This window comes from Penicillium pulvis (assembly GCF_028828015.1).
Source record: "Penicillium pulvis strain IBT 33274 chromosome Unknown contig_7_segment1_segment0, whole genome shotgun sequence".
Classification (NCBI taxonomy): Eukaryota; Fungi; Ascomycota; class Eurotiomycetes; order Eurotiales; family Aspergillaceae; genus Penicillium; species Penicillium pulvis.
This window is the reverse complement of record NW_026643079.1, coordinates 669,955-683,093: the sequence shown is the minus strand read 5'-3', so window position 1 is coordinate 683,093 and position 13,139 is coordinate 669,955. Positions and strand designations below refer to the sequence as shown.

The window sequence follows — 13,139 nt, the reverse complement described above, 5'->3', positions numbered from 1 at the left end:
AAATGGGTGGTAGAAGAGCAAGATTATCGCGGAGGGGAAGGAGGAATGCGCCGGAATTTGGGGAGAAAGCAACGCGTGCCGCTAAACCCGAGCGGTCGACGCGTTTGGTGCATATTTGATCACCATTTTATATCACTTAATTCATTCCACTTACCACACATCTGGACCACTATGAAGGAGATCAATTTCAAGGAAGATCTGTCTTTCATTCCTCCTAGTGTGGACTCGACTCGTCTCCTCTCTGGTGAATCCTACGCCTATTATACGCCCTGTCCGGCAGCTATCACGACCCACGCTTCATCCACGGAAAACACGCCATGCGTACTTGGTGTCGACGAGGCTGGACGGGGCCCCGTCCTTGGCCCAATGGTCTACGGTGCTTTCTACTTGCCTATCGATTTGCATCACTCCCTTCTGGCACAAGACTACAGCTTCGACGACAGTAAAGTCCTCACCCCAGGCGTGCGCGCCAACCTAATGCGACTACTCAACACTCCGGGCAACAAATTATTCGAGTCATGTGGGTATGCGATTAAGGTTCTGTCAGCGCGCGACATTTCCTCGGGCATGCTGAAGCCAGGCTCCGCCGTCTACAACCTGAATGCGCAAGCTATGGATGCCACAATTGAGATCATTCGAGGGGTGGTACAGGATCGTTCGGTCAATGTGCAAGAGGTGTACATTGATACTATTGGAAACCCAGCGACATACCAACAAAAGCTAGAACGGATCTTTCCGTCTTTGAAGATCACTGTGGCCAAGAAGGCGGACTCGTTGTACCCATGTGTAAGTGCGGCAAGTGTGGCTGCAAAAGTGACGCGTGATGTTGCGCTTGAGGTGCTATACCAAGCCGTTCTACGTGCTCAGCAGTCTGGCGAGGATGTATCGAATGCTCCAGAGGGGTGGGGCAGTGGTTATCCCTCCGATTCGAAGTGTGTCGGTTGGCTCCGAAGGAACATGGACCCGGTTTTCGGTTGGGGCAACGAGTGTCGGTTCAGTTGGGGTACAGCTAAGGAGATGTTGGATGTGAAAGGTGGAGCCCTAGTAGACTGGCCTGAAGAAGACGAGGAAGGAAATGGCCGGCTCGAGTTTCTGTTGACATCTGGACCCGCAAAACCCTCCGGCCAAGATGGACTACGAGATTGGTATGGGAGCAGACAAGCAGAAATTATATGATGTATGGAACAAACGGGAATTAGGCATAATGAGGCTATTGTAGTAATCGATGATACCCCCCCCCCCCCCGCCCAAACCCTGTGAGGCATGCTTTAATTGAGAAACCAAGGAAAGACGCTCATCACAAGGGCAATGCACAAGCATAGCAAAAAAAAATCAGAAGCCAAATAAGCCGGGTATCATGGAAGAAGGGAAATCTGTGCAGAACAATCATAAGGTGGCAGTCGAGAAATAGTAGTTGTCCCACAGATATTCATAGTCTTCCACCACACTACCCACCAAGTCAAGCAGCGGCTTCCCCTTCATCTTGCTAGTCAGACTGTGTAGCCATGATCTGCTGAGGGTTAGTCTATGTGATCAAAAGGATATTGTGAGATTGAAATCCTTACTTCGTGATGTTCTCATAAAATGCGCCCCGCATCATCCACCAGCCCATCGACCATCCTCGCTTTCTCAATTCCTCTCTCTCAAGACCTGTAAGTCCCCGGAGTCCGCCAGCGACACGCTCACGGAAATCTCGCTTGGCAAGCTGACGACAGCCATATTCCATTCCAAATCCAATTAGCCAGGGGCGCCAGCTGCGCTTGTCTCCGCTCCACCGCTGCATCGCTAAGGCATACACAACAGGTCGCAAAATGTAAAGGACCTCCGCTAGCTGACCTTGGCCGGTAACTCGGTGCAGTAAAGTTTTAGCGGGTTTGATGTCATCTGCAGTGAGTACCTTTGAGATGAGATAGTTGGACACGTCGTTGACGTCTGGGAGGGATGGAAGGGATAGCCCTGTACGAGGCATCGTCCAGCTTAAATCTGAAGAGCGGTCACTGGTAGGCGTATCCATGCCGTTCCAGTCGACCTGATTCTCCTCTTCCGTTGTCCTTGGATCGACTTCACGCTCGGGTAATGGTGGGCTCACTAGCGGCCGGGAATTGGTCAAACGAAGGAGGAGGAGCCGGCAGATTGCCTTAGCAAATTCAATGAACACAACGATGCGCCAACGAGTCTTCTGGCCACGCCGGCGGGCGGACATTTCCCATAAAAGCTCTGTATATTGAAGCATCTGAAGCGCGAGTGCTACACGGCGATAGAGCGAGGATCGCGAGGTCCAGTACTTCGTGTATCGAGCATGAGGAGTCGGCGTCGGTCGTGGGACGGTAGGCGGTAGTTGAGAGACTACCCGCGAAACGAGAGAATCATGGTATAATGATAAAAGCTGCACACCCGAATGTACTGCATAGCACTGTCAGTCAGTCTCCCCCTGTGCTCCTGCAGCGCAGGTACTTGAACTTACCACACTCTGAAGCAACCTCAGATTCACGATATCGACCTATGCATAATAATATTACCTGCTTAGCGATGCATTCAAACAGTGTTTTAGGAAAACACTGGGTTGTTCATTCACCCACCTGGTATGATATAGGTCAGCGACCTCAGAGCGGACTCAACCTGGCCAACCGAGCTGGCATTTTTGGTCACAAAGTCCTCATAGAGCGACAACCACTTAGATGGTTGTAGCATCGTGGGTGGAATGGGATTCTGGATGTTCCGAACGGTCTCCATGATCCAAATCAGTGCAGCCGCTCAAGGCGCTGTCGCGTGGGAGAGAGCGGGTAAGAAGTTGGGGTCACGGGCTGCCAAGAAAGACGGGCCGAGGTCCAGGTTGGTTGCGGCAATTACACTTATAGTTCGGACCACTTACCATTATGCACGGGTTACGGCATATAAAGAAGTAAAGAAGTATACACTTTAGCTTGCAATGAATTGACGATAGTCATGACGAAAATATTTAATATTCATTCTATTCATCTGCCCAGGTCCACAATCCCCCGGGCCGCATGGCCTCCCGGTACCGCTCCTCTACCTTCTCTCGGTCTTGTCTCTGTGCAGCCTCTCGGTCAGATTTAAGTTCTTGAGTGGATGGCATTTCGGTTCGCCAAAACCCCGGGGGTGACCGAGCCCGCTGGTGATTATGCCGATGTTTTCCATATTGGTTGGCTATGGCTCGGGCTCGGGCTTCGATGAGAAGATGGTCACGATCTCGGGCACTTAGCCCTTCCAACAAATGGTAGTCTTCCCCCACATAATCCTCCATGACCCGCTGGTCTTCTTCCTCCTGTTCCGAGGGGGATTTGGCAGGTAATCCACCGAGACGAGCCATTGCGCGAAATCGGCCTCCACAGCATTCAGGTCGTGTACAACCAGCGAGGCACTTGCGATCATCTTTCTTGCGAACAACTTCGCTGTATGCGTAGTCGAGCCCCTCATTTCTCTGGGGATTGAGCTTAAAGTGACCCAGAGTCAGCCTGTGAAGAGGGCGTGACCTGTACGGTTCATCTTCAGGATGCACATTCAAACCAGGTTGGCTTGCAGACTCCTCGTTTTGCAGTGGATATGGTTGGGAGGAGAAATATTCAACAGGCCCAGCGTTCTTCCCTGAAGTATCGTTTCGCCCAGAAGTTTGTGTGGTCATTCGCCCAGGTGTGCCTTTGAAGGATGAGAGGGGTGATTTAGATGGCAGTGGCTTCTCAAGAAGACTTTCTAGGCGGCCTTGGGTGAGGTTGGAATGAGACTTCATATTTGCTGTTGCGGCGGGGGGGATTGAAGTGCTGCTCTTAGGATGAGAATGCGCACTAAAATCACCCGTATCACCATCTTCTGACATTGATAAGACTGCACGTGGGTCTGTAGATCTAATCCTTTTATCGCCATATGTCAAATTGGAGACTCTTGCTGTTCGCGTATTGCCATCAATTGGTTGCAAAACAGAGAGCCGGGTTGGCCCATGATCCAAGTCTCTTGAGTCATCCCAATGCACCGCTCGGCGTGCATGTCGTTTAGTGGGTGTCAGTACAGCGTCGCCGATGTCATCTAGGTCCTGGGTGCTTGGAAAACACTGTCCTAGGACATGGTTTGAATGCTGTAGAGGGCTCGAAGACATCGTCTCATTTTTCACCAGCACTGATCGACCGGTATTGCCAACCGCAGCGTGGGACTGAGAAGGCGCCACCACACGCTTTCTCTTTCGATTTTGTAAATTTGGCAGCGGATGCAACACATCGGAAGGCGACTCCGAGGAATCTGGGTCGCACCCGGGCGAAGACTGTGTAAGGCATAGTTCTGCATGGTGAGGAACAAGAACGTGCTGGCTGTGCTCCTCTGCTTTGATTGCAACGGCTGATGTATCTGCTGAACCAGTCTGGTTCTGAGTAGAGCTATTGGGCTGTTCTGAGCTGCGGGAAATCTCCGGGTTCTGAGATTTACTTTGCGTAGTAGCTGCACTGGATGATACTGCAGCTTTACCGGTGTGGCAAGCCTCTGAGTTTTGAACTCTTTTGAATGTGACTGGCACCCCATTCTGTATGAGTGTGAATTCATCCCGCTGTAGTTGTTTGTCTACATGGCGCAATTTCTTCTTATGTTGCGAAATCCTGGCTTTCAAGCTGCCCCAGCTCTGACAATATATGTGTAAATCATTGTAGAGGATCATGTACTTGGCAGCCAGGGTTTCTCGGGACACATTTTCCAGGTCAGTCCCCCAGAGATGCTCTGGGGCAAATCCATGTTTGAAGTCAGCCCAATTCACAGGGGATTCCAGGTCGGCTGGGCTGAAATCATAATGGCTTAACTCTGTTTGGAGTGCCGTAATCTCGCGTTGGAGCCCTTGTATTCTGCTTTCTGCTGTTTGGCGGGCTTCGTTGGCAATGGCTGCTTCGTTCTTGGCTGCTGTCAAATTGGCCTGATGGGTGGCAAAGTTAGACTGTAAGTTCTGGAAGGCCTGATGAAAAGAAGATTCACACGCCTCTGTGATGGAGACATGGAGCTCTTTCAGGATATCCATAGGAATATAGGTTGGATCCTTATTAAACGCTTTATAGAGGCGAAACGCGGATTAGCACGCGTCCCAACTGGCATTACACTGACCGCCTTTGACGTTACAATCACACGTGATTCTTATCGGTCCTCCGATAAGGGGACCTTTTGACGTAGCAAGCGCTAGGTTTCTCTGTGTACTCCTCCTACAAGTACTTGCTTGTCTCAATGTGTTTCATGGGTCTCAAAACGACCTATCAGCATGCCAAAACGTCTGAGGGGAAATTCACCGTCAGATTCGGCATCCACGAAGCGGATTCGAGATGTGACGACTCCCATCGATCGCCTATCTTCTTTGAGCAATGAGCTTTTATTGCATATCCTTTCCTTTCTGCCTATATCATCATTGAATGTGTGTCAAAGGTTTGTTATGCTTTTTATCTGTCAGAAAAGGTCAAAGTCGTTGAGTACTCTCTAGATTATCCCACCGATTTCACGCTCTTGGTGGAGACTCTGAACTCTGGAAGCGACAGTACTACTCACAGTGGGTGCGACCTCGTGCTCGTCGTTTAGCTAGTGCAAGACTCTCGACATTACCAGCTAGAGCAGAGTATTCTCCTAGAGTTTCCACCTGGCTTGATCACAGCCATCTGGCTGAAGAGGGTAAGGTGACCAATTGGAAACGACAATATCGCCTACGGCACAATTGGTCCAATGGGTCCTGCCGAGTGACCGAAGTCGAATTTCTCGAACCACCATACCCTCCCGTGCTGGTCAAACTCTGTGCGGGCATTGTCTTCACCGCTGATGCTGCTTACGGACTTAGAGCGTGGGCCGCAAAAGACCCAACCAGCTGCTTGTCTAGTATCTCATTTTCGGATTCAAAAGTTTTCACGACTCGCCCAACCTCCTTGGCAGTCAGTCAGCTACCAGATGGGCAAGAAATAGTAGTGGGATTTGAGACTGGCCGATTTAACCGTTACGTATATGACGTTCAGACATGCCGGCTGGGCCTGCGATCCTCTCACGTTGGATTCAGGGATGGTGCCATCACTGCCATGGCCTTGTCCTCGCCTTACCTCCTGATGGTCTCTCAGCATAAGATTCTTTCTTTGTATAACCTCCGCACTCGTTCCACTGGGAAGTCTCAAGATGCCTTAGGACCGTGTGAAATTGCGTCCCTCCAAGCGGAGAACATGGTGGCCCCAATGACCCTCTCTCTCCGTGTTTCGACATTTGAGATTGTGACCACCATTGTCTACAGTTTCTATCACATTGGGTGTGGGTGGTCGTTAGGGATTCAAGAGCTGCGGTTCAATAAAGATGGTCAACAATTGGAGTCCCGACTTACCACTACGGTAGACTCCCAGTACGGCATTCGTCCACTCCAAAGTCTTCCATCCAATAAACGCCGGCAGTCCGCCACCACTGACCCGATCTATTCTTCTGCGGCCGCCCCCACCGAACCATCCATATTGCACCAGCAGCCGCCAACATCCATGTCCTATTCCCACCCATATCTGCTAACATCCCACGCGGATAACACTCTGACCATGTATCTGCTTGTCTCAAATTCCAACAGTCTTTTTGTTCGAGGTGGCCGACGACTCTGGGGCCACACGTCTTCAGTATCTACAGTCCAAGTGACCAATCGAGGGAAGGCAGTCTCCGTGAGTTCACTGGGTAATGAGATTCGAATTTGGGAGCTTGAAACAACTGTTCCCTCATTGGGCAGTCGCAGACCCTTAAAAGAAGAGAGCAGTATTCAAGTCAGTCCTGATAATCGGCAACTGGAAAACAAATTGGGTTCCAAAGGCCTAGCACAAGAGATCGGTGGATTGGATGTTGTTTCCACCACACATGGCTGTATGCATGAATGTGTTGGATTCGATGAGGAGCGAGTGCTCCTGCTCCGAAAGAAGACGGTCGGCACCCAACTGCTAGAATGTTATGATTTCACATAACATTTTGATGTAGAAGATGAACTTTGGTCCTTTTTTGTTGGGGACATTCAAAAGCCCAATCGATGTATGAGAGAAACACCAACGCAGGTCCGGGGACCGGCGTAGCACAAGGTACTCAGGGACCGGGGACCCCGGCAGCACTTGGTGTCGCCTGCAGGTATAAGATGAACTGCACTTCCTCAATTTCAGCTTTTCTTCTTTTTTTCTTCTTTTTTTCTTCTCTACTGCGGCCCTGGGCTCCTCCCGGTCCCTTCGGTTGCGATGTGTTCCATGCTATGGTCGGCATTCGACAATCAACGGCTAGTGCCCTTCTTTCAACCGGTCATGGTCAAAGTTGACTCTCTGTACGTTTCACTTTGAACCCTTCATTTGATGACTCGATGGATTTGGAGAATTCCTACTGCTCAGGCCCTCCGAAACTCCCTTGGTGGATCCCTCGCAGAGCCAGAGCAGGATCTTGATCAGACTACCATATGGCTTGCAGGACCCTGATGTTACGAGATCAGGTCTCACAATGGGACTCAACGCCCAATAGAATCAAGCATGCCCATGTGTGAATAAGTTCCAAGGCCCAGAAGATGAAAGATCTATGGAATGTGGAATGAAGGAGAGTTGAAATGAGGTCTAGATTTGGAGCAAGCTATTCGGCTTCAATTTGCAGATGTATGCAGGACTTTTACCTTTCCCCTACTTTTTTCACCTTGTCTCTCTTTCTCTTGCTATTTTCATTCATATATTTGTTCATCTACGCAAAGTTGGTGGCTTTCCCGGTTCCAGATCCCAATCCCGCACCAAAATCTTTGCGCGGGAAGTTTTCTCCCTCAGACAAGGCCCCCGCACTACAAATTTCTTTCCTTCTCAACCTCTTCCACCTTCTTTCTCTACCTATCCAAACCGAAAAAAAAAACACCCGAATTTCTTTCGAATACCCAACCATCACAATGGATCCTCGTTCCCGTGCCTGCTACAACTGTGCGTTTCTCGTTCTTTGCCTTCTCTGCTCGCCTATGACCCGCACAGTAAGCGCAGGAGATAGAACTCTCAGTTCTGGGTGATTTGATACCATATCAAATGCTTGCTCTCCTGCGCTTTTGTTCATTTGATTCCCATCTACCTTTTATCTGCAGCTTGTCTGGGCGCATGCTGTGCACCAACCAGGCTAGTTTTTGACTGACTTTTTTTTTTCTCCGTAGGCGGTGACGCCTCTCACCAGGTAAAGATACACCTACCTTCCTTGGTCTTATAGGTACCTGTACCAGGGATATCCGATATGGACAGTGCTTCAATCGAGATTGGAGTTGAAAACTGACCCCTTGTCTTCCAGGCTAAGGACTGCCCCAAGAAGGGAACCCCTACCTGGTATGTCACGGTTTCCCTACTCTTGAACCGCAAGAACTTGTCACAATGCTAACATATCCCTTATAGCTACAACTGCGGTGGTGAGGGCCACGTCAGTAAGTTCATACTGGATGGATCATCGTGTGAGAAGGGATTCAGACGACCGGACTAACACTGTCTAGACCGCGAGTGCCCCAATCCCCCCAAGGAGCGTACTTGCTACCGCTGTGGCCAGACTGGTCACCTTTCTCGCGAGTGCCCCCAGGCTGGCAGCGCCGGCGGCAACTTCGGCGGTGCCCCCGGCGGTGGTTCTCAGGAGTGCTACAAGTGTGGACAGGTTGGCCACATTGCCCGTAACTGCTCCCAGGGTGGTAACTACAACGGTGGTGGTTTCAACTCCTCATACGGTGGACGTCCTCAGACCTGCTACTCCTGTGGTGGGTTCGGCCACATGGCCCGTGACTGCACTCAGGGACAGAAGTGCTACAACTGTGAGAGCTTTTCCTTCGTTCATGCAATGCAGACTCTAATTTGATATCCTAGGCGGCGAGGTTGGCCACGTTTCCCGTGACTGCACTACCGAGGCTCGGGGTGAGCGTGTCTGCTACAAGTGCAAGCAGCCCGGTCACGTCCAGGCTGCGTGCCCCAACTAAAATGGTGGAGAACTGGTGTCTTTTTTTTCGTTCTGTGCTTTCCCGAGGGATTTTTCCAGAAACCAACGATTACTTCACATGCGCCACGATCTGAAATGTCTCTTTCCCCGGGGTTCTTTTGACTTTGTACTATCACTCACGGCTTGAATCACGACCATGGGCGTCTTGCATGTTGCTTTTTTTCCCTATTGCAGTCTAATACTTCTTATGTCTCACCAGACGGGGGAGGTGCAACGGGCGATTTTGCTTGCAAAATAAAAATGGGTGTGCATGGAATGGCTTTCTTTGGGCGCTTTACAGGAGATACTTAGGTGCATGGGGAAATGCATATTGATTCTCCCATCTCTTATTCTTAATTTCGAAGGCCAACTCAGATCATGAACTGCAACTACACATCATCGCCCTCTTATATTTGGGGACGTCGCCACAGAAGCGCTCCTCTTCCTCCTTGAGTTGACCCCATTCATCATTGAAAGGGTTCAGACTCATCTGCATCACCCGTCCCAGTATCTCTCGGTCTCCCTTGCGCTCCACGCGCTCGATGACCTCATCCAAAATCCATCCTCGTGGGATGAACTAACGCAAAAGTCAGACATTAGGTATATACCAGGGAAAGGGGTGAGAGGGTATCTTACGTTTGGATTGACTGCCTTCATGGCCTTTTGTCGTTCGTCATCTTGATCTCCGTCCTCGAGCACGCGGGCTCGCCAGCTATTTAGCCATTTTGCAATACGGCCTTTGGCTGAAGCATCAGTGTAACCAATTCCCCCGAATCCCTCTGCATGGAAGAAGATCGCTGCAGCTTCGATCCGTTGTTCTTCGGTCTCCAGTTTAGAAATACTCAGCCCCGAAAGTCGACGGAAAAAGTGATTGAAATCCAGCTCCAGGGCTTCTAGTGTATCCAGCATCTCTGAGAAGAGATTCTGGAAGTCAGATTCCCGTTGCGTCTTCAGTCCAAGCCTCTGGGACATTAGTCGCTTGTACTCGTTCAAGAAAACGGCCTTGAACTCCTCGCCCGTGCGGTCGATGATGGTTTCCGCACGCTTGATAAGCTCTGGTTCCATCTCCTCGGTGACGCCGTCTCTGATGAAGCTCTCGTCATCCACTTTCTTCCCGGCACCAAGCAGTTCCCCAAAAGATTCACCAAGTCGAACCAAATTCCACCAAATGATACTAGGCTGGTTTTTGTAGGAATATCGTAACATAGCATCGTCATGGTTGGGGGTGTATTGAGGGTCAAAGTTATCCATGAATGCAAAGGGGCCATAATCAAGGGACAGGCCATAAATCGAGGTATTATCAGTGTTAAGCACACCGTTCATAAACCCATAAGCCTGCCACGCGGCGACGGTCTTTGCGTTGCGTCGGGTGATTTCGCGGTAAAGGCGAGCAAACCGGTTTTCCTCAACCTCCTGGTGCTCCTGCACTTCATCTCGAGGTACCTGTCGTCGAGGATTATCAATTTCCGGGGCAGATTGCCCTTCTCGCACCGATACGATCGCGGGAAGATTCTCCCATCCGCCAAAGACATCCTCTGCGACGTAGGTGGCAAGTTTTCGGATTAATTCGCGATCGCCACGAGCCCTAAGGAGATCAAAGGTTCCAATGCGGAGCCAAGATTGGGCAAATCGAGCCACAATCGCACCTGGCTCCAGGCGCTCCCGCAGCACCTTTGACTTGGGCAGCAGAGTTAATGATAGAGCACGAGTGGTAGGAATACCAAGGGCATTGAGAGCTGGGACATGTTTAGTTCCAAAATCGAAAATAATGAAAAAAGGAAGTACCTTCGGAGACGATATATTCACGGATACTCGATCGAAGAACAGCCTTTCCATCGGCAAATCGTGAATATGGGGTCTTCCCCGCGCCCTTCAGCTGCAATTCATATCGAGTGCTCGAATGTGGATTGGTACATTCGAAGAGACTGATAGCACGCTATATAGATTACATTAGCATGGCGAGAAGAAGAAAGAACGAAACATGAACCTACTCCATCTCCAAGCTGACCGGCCCAAGAACCACTGTGAAGAGTCAGGTTGTCATTTCGAAAAGTCAGAAGCAAAGTCCACTTACAATTGCCAACCTACAGTATCAAAATCAATGTCAATATCTATGTCAGATAGATGTTTTTAAGGAATTTGTCACTGACCGCCGTAGCATTGGGCCCATGGGTAGATGCCCCCCTTCTCCTCATTCCACCAAATTTCATTACCTGCCACCAACGCTTGAAATTGTGCGGTTTCTTCCTCGCCGGTCTTCAACCCCAGGTCCTCCATCGCCTTGGAACTCACCCCCAAGAGCTCTGACCCCTCGGTTGGTTCCGGGCGGACATAGGTGAACAGAGCACCTTTCACCATGCGAGGTCCTAATGTTTCCCGGGGCGCCTTGTGAGAAGATTCTGGCGTCTCAAAGGCCGGGTCTGGAGGCAATTTGGAGGTGAATACATTGGATTTCGGCAGGTCTGCTAGAGAGGACCCGTGGGTGGAGAGGTGAGATGCCATTTGAATCAACCGGTTCCGACTCAAGTGAAGGGTTCGCCTGGACATATATCGATATCCAATCCAGGTAGGCGTACGCAGTGGAAGTAAACGGACTGAACAGATCGAATGCATGAAGTTGATCTATGTTCGAATCTGATATTGGAGTCAGAGGGGAAAAATCGCCTCAAAGCGGCACGAATGACATCATTGGAAGACTTCCGAGCTTTCCCTCTACTATGGAGTCTCGCGGAACTAACCCGCTGGATCGACCCGCTTCATTTGGCCGGAATCGTTGAATCCCTTTTCCCTACACAATCTCAACATTGCATACAATTGCCTATCATGGTCAACGAAATCCCGACAACCCTATTGAATGATGGGACGTCGGTTCCTATCGTATGTCAAGCTCATCCCGACCTGAGCTCCTTCTTCCCCTTGTAGTGATAGGTGGCTAATCCTGGTATAGCTTGGATATGGAACAGGAACGGCATGGTACAAGAAGTCAGACGACTCCGAAATCAACCGTGAGCTGGTGGACGCGGCTAAGAATGCTATTCACTTGGGGTATAACCACCTCGACGGAGCCGAGGTTTACGGAACCGAAGAAGAATTGGGCCTTGCAATTCAGGAAGCCAATCGGCCTCGAGACAGCCACTTTGTGACGACTAAAGTCCATACCAGTATCGCCGATATTCCTGCCGCTATTGACATCAGCTTGAAAAAGCTTCGGCTCGATTACGTTGATTTGTAAGGGACCTACCTCCATTGCGGGGGAAAGAATCGGAACTAATGAGCTTCAATCCAGGTACTTGATTCACGCGCCATTCTTTGCCAAGACCGAGAGTGAACTTCAGATGGCCTGGGCAGCCATGGAGCAAGTTCACGCCTCTGGGAAAGCTCGGTCTATTGGAGTGTCTAATTTCCTACAGTCTCACCTGGAATCCATTTTGAAGACTGCCAAAGTCATCCCCGCTGTGAATCAGATTGAGTTCCACCCATATCTCCAACATGGAGGTCTACTCTCTTTTCACGAGAGTAAAGGAATCAAGACTGTTGGCTATGCTGGTTTGGTCCCGATTACCCGGGCTCGCGGAGGACCATTGGATCCATTGTTATCGGCCCTGGCTACAAAGTACGCCGTGAGTGAGTCGGAGATTCTGTTACGCTGGACCATGGACCGTGGATGCGTGGCAATCACTACCAGTAGTAAGGAAGCACGTCTAGCTAGTTACCTGCGCTCCGTGACCTTCAAACTCACACCTCAAGAGATCGCTGAAATATCTCAGCTGGGTCAAGAGCATCATTACCGTGCATTCTGGCGAGAGAAGTTTGCGGCCGATGATCGATCATGAAGAATACATGATCTTTACGTTACCCACGTATGTAGTAGATATAGAAATCGATTGTTGACATCCAGTGGAGCTCGTTAAAAGCGGCAAGACGTAGATCCCGAAAGGGCAACCCCGGACTCCCCCCATTTGCTTCTCTCTTTCTCTCATCGGTCACTTTTTCTCTTTCAGTTCCCTTTGTTCTTCAGCTCTGAACCCCCTCCCTCGCGCGCTTCGAGAGATGCCCTTATGAGCCCGCTCGAGGCCGCTACCCCTCGACTCGATCTCTATGCTTTGACCCGCATCACTCTGGCGCATACCACCGCGGTGCTTCCCGTGATACCTCCCCCCCCTCCCCACAGACAGACCCTTGACGAATCGAAGCGCGCGCGC

General features: G+C 50.4%; 7 protein-coding genes across 7 annotated transcripts; 4 read left to right on the top strand and 3 right to left on the bottom strand.

The window, feature by feature from the left end:
- Positions 1-171: 171 nt before the first annotated feature.
- Positions 172-1,176, top strand: N7503_008187 (ribonuclease H2 catalytic subunit RNH201; the record flags this gene model as incomplete). Its single annotated transcript, XM_057067734.1, has 1 exon — positions 172-1,176. The coding sequence occupies one exon, from the start codon at positions 172-174 to the stop codon at positions 1,174-1,176; it is 1,005 nt and encodes a 334-aa protein (XP_056918589.1).
- A 153-nt stretch (positions 1,177-1,329) lies between these two features.
- On the bottom strand, positions 1,330-2,770 carry N7503_008186 (peroxisomal membrane protein PEX16). The gene is made up of 4 exons (XM_057067733.1): positions 2,580-2,770; positions 2,465-2,500; positions 1,566-2,403; positions 1,330-1,510 (listed from the first exon to the last, which is right to left on the bottom strand). The coding sequence occupies exons 1-4, from the start codon at positions 2,731-2,733 to the stop codon at positions 1,387-1,389; spliced, it is 1,152 nt and encodes a 383-aa protein (XP_056918588.1). The 5' UTR covers positions 2,734-2,770; the 3' UTR covers positions 1,330-1,386.
- Positions 2,771-2,971: 201 nt separating this feature from the next.
- Positions 2,972-5,011, bottom strand: N7503_008185 (SAE2 C-terminal domain-containing protein; the record flags this gene model as incomplete). The annotated part of the gene is made up of 1 exon (XM_057067732.1): positions 2,972-5,011. The coding sequence occupies one exon, from the start codon at positions 5,009-5,011 to the stop codon at positions 2,972-2,974; it is 2,040 nt and encodes a 679-aa protein (XP_056918587.1).
- A 234-nt stretch (positions 5,012-5,245) lies between these two features.
- On the top strand, positions 5,246-6,947 carry N7503_008184 (WD domain protein; the record flags this gene model as incomplete). Its single annotated transcript, XM_057067731.1, has 2 exons — positions 5,246-5,406; positions 5,462-6,947. 2 exons carry the CDS (start codon positions 5,246-5,248, stop codon positions 6,945-6,947), a joined length of 1,647 nt encoding a protein of 548 aa, XP_056918586.1.
- Positions 6,948-7,888: 941 nt separating this feature from the next.
- Positions 7,889-8,938, top strand: N7503_008183 (uncharacterized protein; the record flags this gene model as incomplete). Its single annotated transcript, XM_057067730.1, has 6 exons — positions 7,889-7,919; positions 8,141-8,160; positions 8,272-8,306; positions 8,373-8,401; positions 8,468-8,776; positions 8,829-8,938. 6 exons carry the CDS (start codon positions 7,889-7,891, stop codon positions 8,936-8,938), a joined length of 534 nt encoding a protein of 177 aa, XP_056918585.1.
- A 375-nt stretch (positions 8,939-9,313) lies between these two features.
- On the bottom strand, positions 9,314-11,439 carry N7503_008182 (uncharacterized protein; the record flags this gene model as incomplete). Its single annotated transcript, XM_057067729.1, has 6 exons — positions 9,314-9,514; positions 9,574-10,673; positions 10,723-10,873; positions 10,929-10,959; positions 11,012-11,021; positions 11,088-11,439. The coding sequence occupies 6 exons, from the start codon at positions 11,437-11,439 to the stop codon at positions 9,314-9,316; spliced, it is 1,845 nt and encodes a 614-aa protein (XP_056918584.1).
- A 321-nt stretch (positions 11,440-11,760) lies between these two features.
- On the top strand, positions 11,761-12,770 carry N7503_008181 (aldo/keto reductase; the record flags this gene model as incomplete). Its single annotated transcript, XM_057067728.1, has 3 exons — positions 11,761-11,814; positions 11,885-12,165; positions 12,224-12,770. The coding sequence occupies 3 exons, from the start codon at positions 11,761-11,763 to the stop codon at positions 12,768-12,770; spliced, it is 882 nt and encodes a 293-aa protein (XP_056918583.1).
- Between the last annotated feature and the right edge of the window lie 369 nt (positions 12,771-13,139).